This window comes from Temnothorax americanus, unplaced genomic scaffold (genome assembly GCF_048541705.1).
Source record: "Temnothorax americanus isolate GAGA-0224 unplaced genomic scaffold, ASM4854170v1 Scaffold14, whole genome shotgun sequence".
In the NCBI taxonomy this organism is placed as follows: Eukaryota; Metazoa; Arthropoda; class Insecta; order Hymenoptera; family Formicidae; genus Temnothorax; species Temnothorax americanus.
Window position 1 is genome coordinate 4,125,531 of NW_027509275.1, and position 16,309 is coordinate 4,141,839.

The 16,309-nt window shown below is 41.7% G+C and overlaps 1 protein-coding gene across 1 annotated transcript; it reads left to right on the plus strand.

Moving 5' to 3' along the window:
* Nucleotides 1-325: 325 nt before the first annotated feature.
* LOC143894738 (uncharacterized) lies at nt 326-16,023 on the plus strand. Its single transcript, XM_077401351.1, has 4 exons — nt 326-810; nt 4,944-5,084; nt 5,612-6,216; nt 7,455-16,023. The coding sequence occupies exons 2-4, from the start codon at nt 4,967-4,969 to the stop codon at nt 9,459-9,461; spliced, it is 2,730 nt and encodes a 909-aa protein (XP_077257477.1). The 5' UTR covers nt 326-810; nt 4,944-4,966; the 3' UTR covers nt 9,462-16,023.
* The last annotated feature ends 286 nt before the right edge of the window (nt 16,024-16,309 follow it).

Here is a 16,309-nt window from a genome sequence, read left to right on the forward strand (position 1 = left end):
CGCGCGCGCGCGCGCGCGTGCCCTTCGGTTCGGCCGGTCGATCAACGGTGGGTGACTAGAGGACGAGGATAGCGAACCAAGCGAACCGAATATCGGAGTAGCGACGAGAAATACTGCGTGGCGCGACGCGGCGCGAGGCGGCGCGATCGAGGTCGGAGTTGGTCGGAGCGAAACGAAGACGCGCGCGCGTCGATCGACGACGGGAGGACGGGACGGGGTCGACGGGGACGGACGACGGTGACAGTCGACACGACACGACGCGACAACGACTGGTGCGCGACGCGCAACACGCATGCATACGGTCGTTACGTCACTAGCCATGACGGGCAGCGCGGGGACGTGATGTTACGTGGCCGCTATCGCCGCGCGTCGCTTATCTGTCCGGAGTCGCGAAAGACTCGACGACTCGCGCTCGCGGCGCTCGCGCACCTCGAGCGATACGGAAAGGAGAATCGACGCTGGGAGCGACGATTACGAGCGACGAGCGCTATCGGACGCCTCGGTGCCGTGGCCGGGGCCGGGGCCGTGGCCGGGGCCGCGGTCGGGGTCGGGGCCGGGGCCGGGGCTGGGGCCCGAGTTGGAGCTGGGTCCTGGGCCGGGGCCGGGGCCGGGGCCGGAGCCGAGGCGCCGTTGCACGCCGACCGACCGGACCGACGGAGCAGCGTTGCCACCTCCTCGCAGCGGCTGCTGTCGCGGCTACCGCTGCTGCCACCGCCGTCGCACCGTCGTTGCCACGTCCGCCGCCGCTACGTTCCATCGCCGGGAACGGCGACGACTACGACGACGACGATCGCCTCTATCACGCTGCTGGTAAGCTGCTGCCGCTCCTACTGCTGCTTTATACGTTGCTCTTTTTTTTCTCTCTTCCTCTCTTTCTCTCTCTGTCTATTCTCTCTCACCCTGCAGAACGGTGAGTGCATGCATCGGAGTGACACGCCGCGCCGTATACGGTTCCAATTCGGTATATGCGGTATACCTACTATCGTATCGTGTATATACTTGTCGTGTGGTGGTGCTGCTCGGTAACAGTAGTAGGGGTCATGGTAATAGCCCGAATAAAAGGCAAAGGTCTCCCACCTGACAAGGCACCCTCGTGACCTCGAATCTCCGCAGACGACTCTTGTCACTCTTGTCAGACGTCACTTTTGGATCTTTACGAGTGATAAGACGCCTCGAGTGCGCCTAGATGTGTATGCGTTAGTCGCGATCGGGAATCGGGAATCGGGACCGCGGTATCTCTCCGTAGTAAGAAAATAGGACAAAAGAGCTTAGGCGTAGGTGCGGTAGGTAATGTGGATGTATCTCCCATGATTATCGCGTTAATTTACTTGTCATGTTGCAAGGTTGCAAGGACATAGGTACTTAACGCGATAAAAACCGATGTGCCGTGGAAAAAGGTGGAGAGAATTGATATCTGGTATTTCGCTCATTTAAAAACTTCGTATTAAAAGAGAAAACGCAATTACCAGCGCGCACGCAAACGTAAACAACAGCTACTTTAATTTTATGGAATTTTACGTGGGTGAATACCGCCATTCGGTAACGGAAATAGGATGTATCTTGTACATGCTTTTTGTCCGATATTTGCGTTTGCTCGATAAAATGTCTGCAGGTTTTCAAGAATATCCACAACCGCATTTCATTTTTTTTTTTTTTATCGCAATGCCGTCTCGCATTTTGCGCGCTTTTCCCGTCGCCAAATAAAAAAGTATTACTTATATGTTTAAAATATAATCATAATGACGCACAAAAATCAAATACATTTTATTTCTGTCTTAAGTTAATTTTATTTTACGTGCGAAGCCATCTGTATATATTAACGTCGCAATTTCGCAAAGCTAACAATAAAAGTATTATGTTTTGCGCGCAGAGAGTATTAATCAATTCCTTACATCCCCGCTTTATTTAGACACAATTTATCTCGCATCCAAATATGAAATGCGAAAAATTTATTCGATATCGTATATAGGAGAGTTGTCCATTTTCTCATATTTTCCTCGTTTGACGTCATTCAACATACCTACGTAGTACCGTATAACAAGAATTTTGAATATGTATTACAAATATACATAAATATGTAGTTTTACCATTTTTATGTCATATAATTTCTCACATATATATCGTATTGTAATATCATTTCTTCTCTAATCAAAGCAGCTAGATAAAAATAATTGTACAATTTATCAAATATGATGGGCTTTTACATCTTCGATCCGGATATCAGGGTACGTACATTGAATCAGAAGCCAGAATTTCTCGACCGGCTATCCGTGTTTTTTCGAAAGAAATATCTATATATCGTAGAATGCGCGTTATTCAAACGAAAAATCGTTTCTTTCGCGATTGGCAACGCCAAAGTCTCGAGGATCGATCCGAATTCGTCTGACCTCGCAAGTTTGTTTATCCGGCGCGAGCGATGACACGTGACTCGATTTCCGACGAGTCACGGCATGCGAGTGATGCGAGGAACGTTTTCTGGACTTGGCACTTGGCACCCGTGTCCTCTCTCTCCCTCACGGTATAAGAGGAGCGAGGGAGAGAGGAGAGATGTTGTTCGTCCCTTCCCTCGCGCGTCCAGCCTTGGCGGATCATTCACACAGACTGGAGTCGCTTTCGCCTAATTCCTGCGACGTCGCTTTCGCACGGATTCGTACGCCGCGCCGGTGCCAAAGTTGTACCAACGTGGCACAGGTGGTGGTCGACTTTCGTTTTCGAAAGTTCATTAACCCATCGTGGCCTATTAAGTATATACCACCAGCACCACGGTGGCCAGTCGGCATAGCGTCTCACTATTCCACCGAAACTATTTTTCAAGCATTCGAGCACACACAAACGGTCGTGGCTTGCCAAATTGCATTTCTCGAACTTGCGCAAAACGCACGCGACGAAAGTTAATTGTTGCATTTAGCGACCTCGGCGACGATGCTTATACATCTCTGATCTCAGAATGAAAAAAGAAATAACGAAAAACGTATAATAGTTTCTTAGAGTCTCATGTGTGAAAATATCAACAAAAAATGAAGGAAAGAAACCAAGAAACGATAGAAATCAATTTCCTCTCTATTTAATTATTTAAGATAACTATAGATGCAGTTTGAAGTTGACGCGTAAGCGGAGATATTACATATATACATATATATAGATAATTACGCAACTTTTCTTCGCTTACAGTTAACAATTGTTTGCACTACTTTCGATATCGTTTCGTCATATAATTTTAATGACGATATCCGAGTATAATTGCTAATAAAATACTTATATATTTCGTATATGACCATATCTTTACACACAAGAATATGATTATATTGTTCAGGGTATACGAACATTACGAAAAATAATTTTATTCGTACTTGTTAAATATTAATTCTGTTAATTAATTGGTAGTAAAAATTAATTTCTTATATTCATACGTATTTTAAGTCGAGCAAGTTCTCGTTACTTTTCGTTGCTTTTTTTCTTTCGTTCGTCAGGGCAATTTAATTACACACATTTTGGAGAGGTAAAAGTGTCAATAGCACTTTTACTTTAGCAGGTACAAACAAAACAAAACAATACAAAAGCAGTAAGCGGTAAGCGATTCGACCAATCGCAATCATTGGCGATTGGCGAGCATTGAAGAGCGTTCCTGAGCAAGAACGATAGCTTATACGTCGCATCGCCGCGTCGAGGAGAATGGTCGATTGTGATTACTGTCTTCTAGCTTACATTCTTTTAAGCGGGGAGCACACACTTCTGCAAAACGCATAATACGTAAGTATAAGAAAATTGATTGGTATCTATTTCCTTATGCTCATGTGTATGGACCACGCACGTTTCTTATGCTTACGCCGTATGCGTTATGCAGAAGTGTGTGCTCCCCGCTTTACGCGCTATAGGGCTTTTAGCTATTCTCGTCACCGATGCCGATGCCGAGCAGGTCGCGCAAACGGATCGCGCCAACGAAACTCGCTGTACACAGCGACACGCACTTACACCTATACCTATACACCGTATGTATACTGTATACTGCCGAGTGCCGTATAGGCCGCCGAGTCGTCGGACTCGACGCTCGACGTGTTTACCGGCTCGAAAGTATCACGCTGGTTCTTGGATGCGCGCGCGACAGACAAAGAGGAAGAGAGAGAGAGAGAAAGAGATAAAAAAGGTGAGAGTAGAGAAACCATCCCCTTTAAGAGATAGACCTTAAAGTCTCGGCCATACGTTGACGTCGGCGTCGGCGTCGGCACGTTTCCCCCCCGAGATCTCTCGCGAGGGACATTTATCCACGCACGTCGGCATTGTGCGCCGATGCACATGAAAATCGCGTGCCGTTCGTCACGAGCAAACGGCCCCCGCGTCGCGCCGCGCCGCGCCTTGTCACTCGTCAGCGCTCGTGTGGTGCTGCTGCAACGGGAACCGGGAACGCACCGCGAACGGACCGCGTTGCTATGCGATGCTATGCGTCGCTACGCGTGTTTGCACCGGCAGCAAACTGCGCTGCTGATTATCACACGTTTTATCGCCGACGATGCGCACCGTGACAGCGTCGTAGCGATTCTTACATTACGCTGTCACTATAGCTTTGTCTCGAAATCGTGTTTCGAGTTTCATAAATCTACTTTTTTAAATCTAAATTTTGTTGTTTCAAAGAATCTAATTTCTAATTTATGTGTATTTAATTTTCGTTCTATTTGACGTTGAAAAAAAATAGTCGGCGTGTATTACTTTGCGTTGTTTGTGGAAAGTAAAATAATTTTTTATACAAGAAATTGATTAAAAATAGTTTCCATTGCGCGTTAATATATTATATAATTGCGATATTAGATAAAATCGAGGATAAGACATTCTTTTTAACAACAGAATTGAATATTATTATAAAAATTAATTATCGAGCACGCACGTTAATATCTCGTAGCTGTAATGGCAGCTGTTGTTTTCAATAGATTAACAATCGATTGGCACAGCTGTTTCAGCACAGATTAACAACATGGAAGCAAAGGAGAGGGAAAAGCCACTGGTCAAAGACTTAAACGAACATATCGTGTGTCCGCTGTGCAGAGGCTACCTCATAGATGCTACGACTCTTGTGGAATGTCTGCACTCCTGTTAGTATTTTCTTCAACATGATCATCATTGCTTGTCGTTAACCATCGAGCGGTCGCGTTGCTGTAATTGTAAAACAAAAATCCAATGTTAAGGACATAATTCTATTTCTATTTGATACTTCAGATACTACTTGTATAAAAAAGCAAATGTAAAGAATTTTCCTTCGGGATCGTTATAATATTTTCAGAACTTTTAAGTCAATGCTTTTCTTAAATTGGAGGCCATATTTTGTAGCTTGCAACTGATACCAAGATTAATTCATTTTGCATTACCCCCTCGCCCTATAAACATACACTGCAGTCTGCACACAAGTCATGTTCTTTTAACATTCTTTTTAAATCTGTGGGAAAGTCAAAGTGTTCTTTTTTTCTTGTATAATAATTATTGTCTTGAATGTCGCGATGTCATGCTCGAATCGATCCAATTATATATGTATATCGAAATATAATTTTGAGACGCCGCACCGCGGTCGTTCTTTCCTCACGTCTCGCGTCTCACGTCTCACGTCGCAAACGCGGGTCCTCAGTTTGCAGAGGTTGCATCGTTCGGCGTCTGAGTAGCGGCGCCCGCGCGTGCCCCGTGTGTAGCGTCGCGGCGTCGCCGCCGCTCTTGCCGGATACGCGGCTCCAACGGCTGGTATATCTCGCGGTGCCCGGTCTCTTCCGGTCGGAGCTCGAACGTAGACGCCACTTCCGTCTGGTGAATCCGCAATGCCCGCCGTTGCTGTCGCCCGTGGGCGCCCTCGAACTCACTCTGGAGGATCTCGTCAGTCTGAGTTTGCGAGAGCTGGAGCACACGGAAGACGGGACGCCGAAGGAGGCGAAGGAGGCGAATGAAAGAGGCGACTCGTCGTCGAATCGTGCGAACGAGGTATCGGCAGGGGACGTGAGTAGTGGCGGAAGCACGAGGTATCTCAAGTGTTCGGCCGCCGTGACAGTGCGTCATCTGGCGAGACTGCTGATGCTGAAGAGAGGATGGGAAGAGGCTAACGCGACCGTCAACGGTGTCAATAATAGGATAGAAATTTTGTACCAGATGGACGAGGCGCAACACCCCGACGGGGAAAGCATGCGCCCGCTCAATCCCTCTTGGACGCTTCTGGACCTCGCTTGCATATTTCGATGGAAGAGGGTGAGTTTAATGGTCCGGCTTGACGTATACCGCGGACGATCGATCGTTTTCATATCATACATACAAATCGAGTCTATATTAACCCTTGAGTATTCTCCAATTGATTTGATCCAAATAATTTTTCTCTTCTTTCCATATTCTTTTCGCTTTTAGAAAGCTGCAGAAAAGGAATAACGTTAAATCCGTATCAGACTACGGATTGGGATTGAGATTGGATTGAAATTTAATCAATCAGAACAGAGAAAACTGATCTCAAGTTTAGCAAACTTTGCTCTGATTGGTCAAATTTCAATCCAATCTCAATCCCAATCCGCAGTCTGATACGGGCATTACAGGAAATAAATGTTATATTACGTATACGATTTGTTATTATTCGATATTTAAATTTTCAGAATTTAATATCAAGTCTGTTTTATAGGAGAAAAATATTTGTTAACACGTATATCTGTGCGTAACTTGCCACTACTAGTACTTAAGGATTAATGTTAAGAAAATTTTATTTATTGCATTTTTATTCGCCTTAACATTTCCATTAGTATTCTATGTTCTAAAGAGCTATTGCGTCTCATGCTATTGATATCGCGTATGCTATCTTAGCGGCAACGTTTTGATATTTCATCGTTCAATCGTTCGATTGTTTAATCGTCGAATTATGCTCGAAAATATTAACCGAACAAGGAAGTAGGGGAGACCGGGGCTAACTCGACACCGGGGCGAACTTGACACTTGGGCTTTTGCCACGTTAAATCTATCGTAGAAACTTGCCTTTCCTACTGTAAATGCGTCTTTATGTGCCAGTATTATCAACGGAATTTGGTAACATTCTGAGTTATAGTGTAATTTTTAACGCGACATAAGCGTTTTTGATAGTGAAAAATAATTTTTCTGATCTTTCGAAAATGGTCTACTCTTTCATCGAACTTTCGGGCAAAACTAAGCGACGTACAGCAAAATTTCCTCAAGCAATTTTGTACCTGAAGGAACGCTCTTTAAATGTGTACCATTAAATTTGCTTAAAAATTTTAATTAATTGTTGAAACGTGCCTTTGAAAAATTGTGTCGAGTTAGCCCCGGTCTCCCCTACTCTCGGGAAATTCTTTGCAAATAAAATAAGTAAGCAGCAGCTGTAAATTGTTATGTTTGCTATGAACGAGCCTATATAGCCAGGCCAACCAGCCGCGAGCCGGTGCGGTGCGATGCGCGTTATGAAAGGCGGCGCGATGGCCCGTCTGTTGCAGGAGGCGCCAATGAGACTGTTCTACCGGGTATTGCGAAAGGAAGAGGCGGCTTCGATCTCGAAAGTTTCCTCGTACAAGGACGACGCGACCAAGGATGTCCCGCCGACAATCGAAAATATACAGCGACCACCGACCCCACCGCCGAGTCCCAAGCCTAGTCGCGAGCAGGAAGCTCGCGGCGCGGAGCCATCCCGTGCTCCCGAAACGACGAGCGTCGATGTCCGCGACAAAGAGATGCAATCGAAAAAGCCGCGCTGCGAAGTGACGCCCGTTATGCGTGCCCCGGACCCCCCGTCGACCACCGAACTGTCGACGAGCAATCGTCATCAGTCGCCTGAGAGTAAGAAGAACAAGGATATGGCAAGGTTGGAGCATCGGAAGCGGCGCAAACGGCGAAACAAGCGAGTGATCGCGGAGATCACTACGACGCCGCGCGAGGATCTCCTAAAACTCAAGGTCCGCCTAACGCCGTGTCCTCCGAGGATCACGTCTGGAGCGACAGGCAGCGGTGGGGGTGGGAGCGGAGGCATCGGTGCGAACAGTCGAACGAAGGAGAAAATGTTGCAGATGCGAGCGGTTAGACGCGACAAGATCAAGACGATCGCTCAGCAGCGATCGACGGCGAGTCCGCTAGCTCGGGAGGAAATCATGTCCAAAGAGTGCGCCGTGATAGACGTGGAAGAAACGATCGAGCAGATCATCGACAGCATTCCCGACGAGGTCGTGCATGTCGCGCAGATCATCGGCAAAAACGAGGAAACCAAGTCCAAGGAGTACAAGTGCGTTGCGGCGGAAAAGATGACTAGCAAGGAGACGGAGGAATCGATGAAAATATCGGAGAGCAGCGACGAACCAGAGAGACCGAAGAAAGATGAGGAGATTCTGCGACGACTGGGCCTGATAGCTGTTAACGAAGCCGGTGACAGAATGGCGAAGCAACGCGCGCAGAGCGGCGCTGACAAGGCGGAGAGTCTGGACCGCGAGAAGCTGGAGAAACAGTTACGCGAAAGCAAGGCGAATCGCGTGCGAAGCTTGCTGGCGGAGAAGCAGATGCGCGACGCGCTCAAGACTATTATGTCGACGAAGGAGGAACTGACGTCCGTCATTAAGACGCCAATTTTGACGTCCATTCTTAATTCCACACCCACGCCTGTCGCACCCGCGGCCGCCACGGTCGCGTCTATCACGCCGAAAAAGAAGGAACCACCGCCATTGACGCCTCTGCGCGTCGCAAAACCTTCCGGTTTTGCTGCAACCAGCGTGATAGTGTCGAACATCACTTCCAAGTATGAAACGCCACTGGATCTCAGCAGTGGTAGCGGCAGTGGCGGCAGCAGCAGCGGCGGTAACAACGGCGGTAGCAGCGGCGGCGGCGGCGGCGGCGGCGGCGGCGGCGGCACCACCACCACCACCACCGTCAATGACAACGTCCTCGACCTGTCTGCTACATTACCCGACAACGGTCAATCCACTCTTCCATCTTCCTCGTCCTCTTCCTCCTTGCCATCCTCCTCCTCCTTCTCTTCTTCCTCCTCCTCTTCCTCTTCTTCCTCATCTTCCTCCTCGCCATCATCGTGCTCGATATCGTCCTTACCATCGTTGCCATCATCAAAGCTGCCAGCGCGATCCACAATTAGCGCCGCCGGCAGCCTTTTCCGTAAATCCAAGGAATTGGAGCCACAGCGCGGCAAAGGACAGCAGGAATCAAATCTGAGGACCCTCTCGGATGCCGCGGTGTCACGTCTGACAATGAGCACTTGTCTGATCGAAAAGAATCCGGCGATAGATTCGCTGGCATTGGCCGCCGCGAACGCAAACACCGCCAGTAGTAAGGTCGCTCTGCGCATACCGCAGCCGCATCATCGCATCTCCGGTTTCGGTATGAAAATCAAGCCCAATCTCGGCGTCCGCCACATTCCGAATCCCCAAGCTGTCGTCGTCTCGCAATATCGTAATCAAAAGTTACTTCAACGCAGTTATTTCAACGTCGTTCAGAAGTCGCCATAAATGTGTGTGTGTGTGTGTGTGTGTGTGTGTGTGTGTCTTTTATCTTTAATATAATTTATCTATCTATCATTTCCCCTGCCTCTCCCTTCTCTCTCTCTCTCTCTCTCTCTCTCTCTCTCTCTCTCTCTCTCTCTCTCTCCTACTTACTATTTTCCTGTAAATATAGTGTAAATCGGTCGTTAAACTTTGACATCGACACACGGAATTTCTGTACGACCGAAATACACGTATTTCGCGAACTTTCATATTTAATATTCAAATTCAATTGGACTTTTCCTAAGCGCGATGAAAGATTTTACTATTATATATATTGGCAAAAATCAAAAATAATATTCAGAGTTATTTTACTCGAAATAGTCGAAATAAACAACGATCGTTGTCGATACGTTCATCGGACGACGTTTTTAATTATGTAAAAGCGCACAATTATATATATTACTTTCTCGATCTGGATTACCACTGTCGGCGCATCTTGTTTTCCCAGAGGGTGGAAAAGGGAGGAGAAATCGCCGACTATTAGTCGGATTATTGTTACCTAGATATATCAAAATGACTGTAATACTATACGCCTGACCTGTGCACTGTGTCGCGGTCTATAACTCCTATGGTTACTGGCGAATTGATTTGACAAACGGACTCTCGTGCATGAGGAATATTCGTGGCGTCCGATAAAGTATCCAATATTCAATGGAGACGATATAGTTATATATATGTAATATGTTGGATCGAGATATGTAGTAATCGGTGAATGGATAGGAATGATTGTAGCGAAACGCATGACATATATAGTCATCCGTTGTTCCTTCTTTAGGACTGTGCGAGGACTCCGGGAGTTCGCGGAAAATGAACTACGGGTTCGAGTACTCAAAGATTTCTATAGTAAGTTTAATATTTGTTATAAAATCGACTAGATCTCTTCGAGTCATCAGCAGGAAGCTGAACGTATCTATATATTTTTAAATTTTTGTTACTTGCATTTTTATTAAAAAAAATCTTACAATTTAGCAAATATCCTTATCATAGAAGAAAAATGCATTTTAGTTGACCAGAAAAGTTCCTCGTGATGTTTTACGTATTATTATAGAGTATTATTGTTTATCACTGTTGAATTATTTTAGTTACTTTAATGTGTATTGATTTAATTGTGCATGCGTGTGTGTATATATGTATGACGCTTTTGAAAAGTTTGTTTGTTTGAGGAAACATTGGAAACATTTAGAATCAATTATGAGATGTGTATATGTAACAGGTGTTTGAATGCTCCCAAAGATGTAAATAATAAACAATCTCACGCAATTGCAAGCGGAATCCGATCACGTTCGCCTGTGTTACGTCGACTTTATTCTCAGGAAATCTAGCCGAGACTCGAACTCGTATATATACAAGTTTTTCATTTTTCTCGAGTGTACGCACGGGCCTACCGCAATTGGGTGCGATTTTCTCTCTCTCTCTCTCTCTCTCTCTCTCTCTCTCTCTCTCTCTCTCTCTCTCTCTCTCTCTCTCTCTCTCCCTCTCCCTCTCTCTCTCTCTCTCTCTCTCTCTCTCAGAACTTGCGATTAGCAAAATATATTGTAATAATTTGTAGAGATGCCAAAGAGAACGCCCGAGAACGTGTGCAATGTATTAGTGCAATATAGTTATCATTTAACGTAAATTATATATCACTCGGCGAATTAGCGGCGCCGAAACATAAAAGGTAGGTAGAGAGTATTCGTACGGACACGCGTATAAATTGCGTGTGCGTGATTTGTGATTCCCTGAAGAGACTCCGTAGCATATATAGAAATCCGGGAGACCGAGATGTTTTTATAACAGCACATTTTTTGTGGAATTAGAAAAAAAACTTGTTGCGAAATCAGATTGTAGAAGTATCGTTAACGCGCGCGCGCCATTGTGCGACGATGACCAAAAAAGTAGTGCGTCTTCTGACTGGCAAGCGCATAGGCCTTAAACTGGCGGAAAAATGATAAATTCCACGCCATTTGGAACAATAAAACTTTTTTTAACCAGTCTTATTTTTCTGAATTCGAGCGACGTTAATACGTCTTGTAATTCCTGTATTAAGATAATTCGCAGCGTTTGTATTTGATGTACAGAAGCGAAGTTGGTATTTTCAATTTTTCTCTCGTTATTGAATTAGAAATAACGAGCGTCACATAAGCGTTTAGCATTTCTAATTTAATATAAAAAATAAAACGTTTGTGTTACCAGAGTTATTCAAATCTATATTTGCGCGATGAACCCTTAAATTTCATAGAAAATTTTGAAGAAATTGAAAATATGAATTTTGCTTCTATACTTCTCATATACATATGTGTATGGAATACGTGATATTGATAACAAGGAATAGATGTCAGTATCTTGAATAGATGGTTATACATATATTATAGAAAGAAACCACTGGATCATAAATTATAGAATAATCTCGATTATAAACTTGAGGGGAAAAATGACCAATCGCAAAATATAGCATCAGGTGGTAAATAGCGTAAACTTTTCAAATTTAATCCTGGCACTGAGAGATTGATTTAAATAACCATCAAAAATATTCTATTTGTACGCATAACAGCTATAATATTCCAAAGTACAAACTAAAGCGAACGACAAAATGCGAGAGCATTCGTAAAAGCCGGTTTTACTTCTACACGCGCTTACGATATAAGATCCAGTCGATGTATAAATCCCTCTGACATAACAGACGCATTAAAAAATGCATAGCAAGTCCATAGAAACAAACTATAATTGCGTTTTGAAAAATAAAAATACGTATTCAATAAGAAATTGTTGAAAGTGGTCTTAAATTTCCTTGAACGATTACTTTTCCTTGTCGTTTAAATCGTAATTTTCAAGGCCGTTCCACGCAAAGCTAAACGCTTGAAAGATAGTTTTTAACAATCACAATAACATATTTCGATATATGTATTTTGAAGAGTTAATCGAGATAAAAGATCCGCATTTGTCAAATGCTTCGATACCGTGCAATTATATACGTATCTATTATATGTATCGCGTAGATGGATATATATTACGATCACTTGCAGGAAACCCCACATCCAATATTGCAATATTTCTCCTCTTTGCATTAGTGCGTCAATGTGCCAAAACACAAAACGCAAAGTGCAAATTTAACATTTTTTACCAACACGTACGCTTTTGTATCTGTCGTCTAATTTTATTTAATTTGGATACTTCGAATTGCTAATAGAGTTTTTGTAGAAATAATCTTGGTTTTGACGTAATTGATCGCAAAGTCAATTAATAACGGGTACCAATATTAGTAAACATAATGCGTATAATTTTCGTAAAAAGAAATCTATATATAAGTTCAGATTTACAGGTTGTCGCGTGGAACCTGTCCATTGATCCAGTGAAATCGTATAACGGTTTAGTCCATTTGTGAAGGAGACTTGAGATGTTTATAGAAAACCGGCTCCTGTACTCGAATGAAATCAATGCATGAAGCGACTTTCGATTAATAGCGTAGTTTTCTAATAGTGTATTAGTTTATAATACACAGAACGGAACAGAACTGTGTTAAAACATGAATGCGACCAAGTATATTCAAACCGGTATTGAGAAATAGGGCTTAACGAATATTAATATATAATTATAGCGGAGAATGATAATAAGCAACAGATTTAAATGCCAAATAATGTAAATTTAAATAGTTATTTATTTCTACTCTAATTTTAGAGGAAAAATTTAACTATTTTTTCCCACATTTCTTCAACTTTTTTATTGTTATAAATACTCAATATTTTTGTGTATTTTTTTTACGTCTCCTTATCGCATCATGCAGTAATAATAACGATAAAAAATAATCAATAATGCAAACCAAATTTACTTTTAAAAGAAATCATTTAATACGGAAGATTAAACTATAAGTGCGATGAACACAGTGACATTAACATTAAATAAGTTTTACAACAACAATGTAGACAAATGAATATTCACTTCCGATATGAAAAATATTAACGGAGAAATATTGAATGTAAGGGATGACGAAAACGTAAAACATATACACATCGTCATCAACAAAAATTAGATTTCTTAGAAAGAAGTAGAATCGATAAAAATCGACATAAAATTGATAGGAAAATTCAGAAAGAACGCTAATGAACAAATTAATAACATAATAAGAAAACGTAAGATTAAAAAAACAGACAGAAGGATTAAAAACGCAAAAGAAGTCAGAAAGAAAGAAAGTCAAGACTTTCGTTAACTGTAGCACGATCTTTGATTCCCCGTATAACGAGATCACGTCAATTAATCATTGCGTTATACATTCGTCGTCGGACCGATATAATAGGACGCTTTCGATAACGTTAAAAAGAAGAAAGAATTAAATCAAAACTGCCACTTTTGCGAACAGAAGGAAAAGAGCCATGGTTATAGTTTTCACTTTGATTATTCACAGCAAATTCAAACACACACACACATACACAAAAGGAACCCAATAGATTTTTCAAAGCTATTTTTCTATTGTGCGCGTTTTTAAGTAAGTGATCGAGAAAACACGCGCGTTTATTATCCGAAAGATATCAAATTCCATCGAAAGAAAAACACAGGAACGAGATCCATATCCCTATCGACATTTATACTTATCAATAACGTGAATTAATGTAAAACTGACAATTTTAGAATTGGTGCGTTCTAGTTAACACGTATTTCCCGAGAAAAACAGAAGACATATAGAGATAACGTATGATTTTTTTTATTATAATTTATTATTGAGGCTATTATACGACTTTTTATCAAAGACAACTACAAGGCAGTTTTCGATATAATAATAACACAAATCCTATCAAATGCAAATAGTGATATATAAGAAAACGCGGATATACCTCCATCAATTACGACAGAAATTCTTGCGTTTCCTTATTTTCGATGTCACAATGCAACATATGGTCTTATATTTAATGATCAACATGATAAACAGACTATAACAGTACCGATATTCATAAAAACAATGGCGATATTCGTTATAGGGTTACGCATCTCTTTGAGATCTCGTGCGGATATTCACGGTACGATAAGAATTTGAGAATCGTTATGATTCATCGTCAGTCGATAGTCGACACACGATTACTTCCTATCTTCTTTTCATGTTAACAATAAGTGTGTTGTAGAATCAGTTTGGCGAGTCTTATCGAAGACGGCGATCTACGTCATTAACATAACGACCACGACGCGACGATCTCGATTCTCGGGGACGCATGAAAGTATTGGCTCGAGAAATGGCTCATCTGTTTGCGAGAACCAAGAATCTCAGAGACTCCTCCACGATTGTAATTCATTCTTATTATTTATACCAATCGTATTATCGCGAATAGCAAGCGTGTCATATTACGGTATTTACAGTATTCTATTCGAACGGATTCATCGGCGCTCGAATTGCCTAGTATTAACTATTAACTATATAGTATAATCGCGACGGTAATAATTATTCTATGCCAAATCGCAGCGAAAAACAGCGTGCATATTCGTTTATGTTTGCCGTATAAATTGTTTTACCTGTCATCCTGTCGTCTAGTAATTACGACGGTATATTTAAAAGATATTACATATTTATATTATTATATTGCAAATGTATTATAACAATTGTTCATTTCTTTAAGCACTTATGTGAAATTAAGATTTTTACGTTAAGTTATTGTTATTTAACTATCTTATTTAATAAATTTATTTAATACTTATATTAAGTAGAGGAGAATTTTTGTTGTTAGCAACAAGTTGACTACTCGTGCTATTATTTTCAGATAACGTTAATATTACAACAAAATTTTCTAACAAATAATTGGATAATATAGGTTTACTTTTATTCATATTCAAGTAGCTGTTAATTGATGTTTATTAATTCGATGTCCATAAACCGATATTCATTACCGTTTAATAACATTATAAAATGCATGTCGCTATTTTTCCTTATACGCATAAGTAGCGAGAGAGCTCATATAAATAACCAATACTGAAAAATATTCACTCTTACATTAATTAATACAGATGCAAAGTGAAGATACTAATTCGAATTTCTCATTAGTAATGTGCGCAACGTATACGTTTAATGTGCACACTGACAAATATTGTAGCATGCACAAATTAAATTGTTATACTTAATACTTATTATATACTTGAAACGGCCAAGCATTTAAAAAACCGAGAACGGTACTAACAGCTCCTAAAATCAAAATTGATGACAAAAATGATCGACGCACGGAAATCGGTTTTTACGATGTGCGAGCGCGTGTATATGTATAGTATAATATAATATATCTTTAATATTGTTGCGATAGTTTTCGAGTGTTTTAATTGTCGAAACGAATATACCGCGCGATGCGATCTTCGGTATTAACGAGAACGAGAGAGAGAAATTGTCTAATTTAATTCGACGAAAGGTTAAGAAAGGTGCCGAATGGATGAAAGGCAGTAATTTGTCGCGCGTATTTATTATAGCTACTCCATCTAACCTATATTGTTTCAGCAAAGCTATTCGGAAGTCATATCGTATTGTACGTTGTAGGACTTGCTCGTAAACGAAATATAAAGTGTATAATATCCTATACGCATGTGATTTACCAATTTACTCATCCTTGCCTTAGGTATAGTGTGATACACGATATATTTCTCCCGCAGATACAAGTTTACAACGGTAAGTCAACTATATATATATATATATACAAGTGGTGAATATGCTCCCTCGTTAAGAAATTACTATGTTAATTGTTATAATTTCTTGTTTTAAAAAAATCAGATTATTATCAAATCCGATAATTAATTTCAATATATTTCCGTATAAATTCAATTTTTACATATTCAGTAATGCGGAAAATTTTCGTAGAGGTAAGATT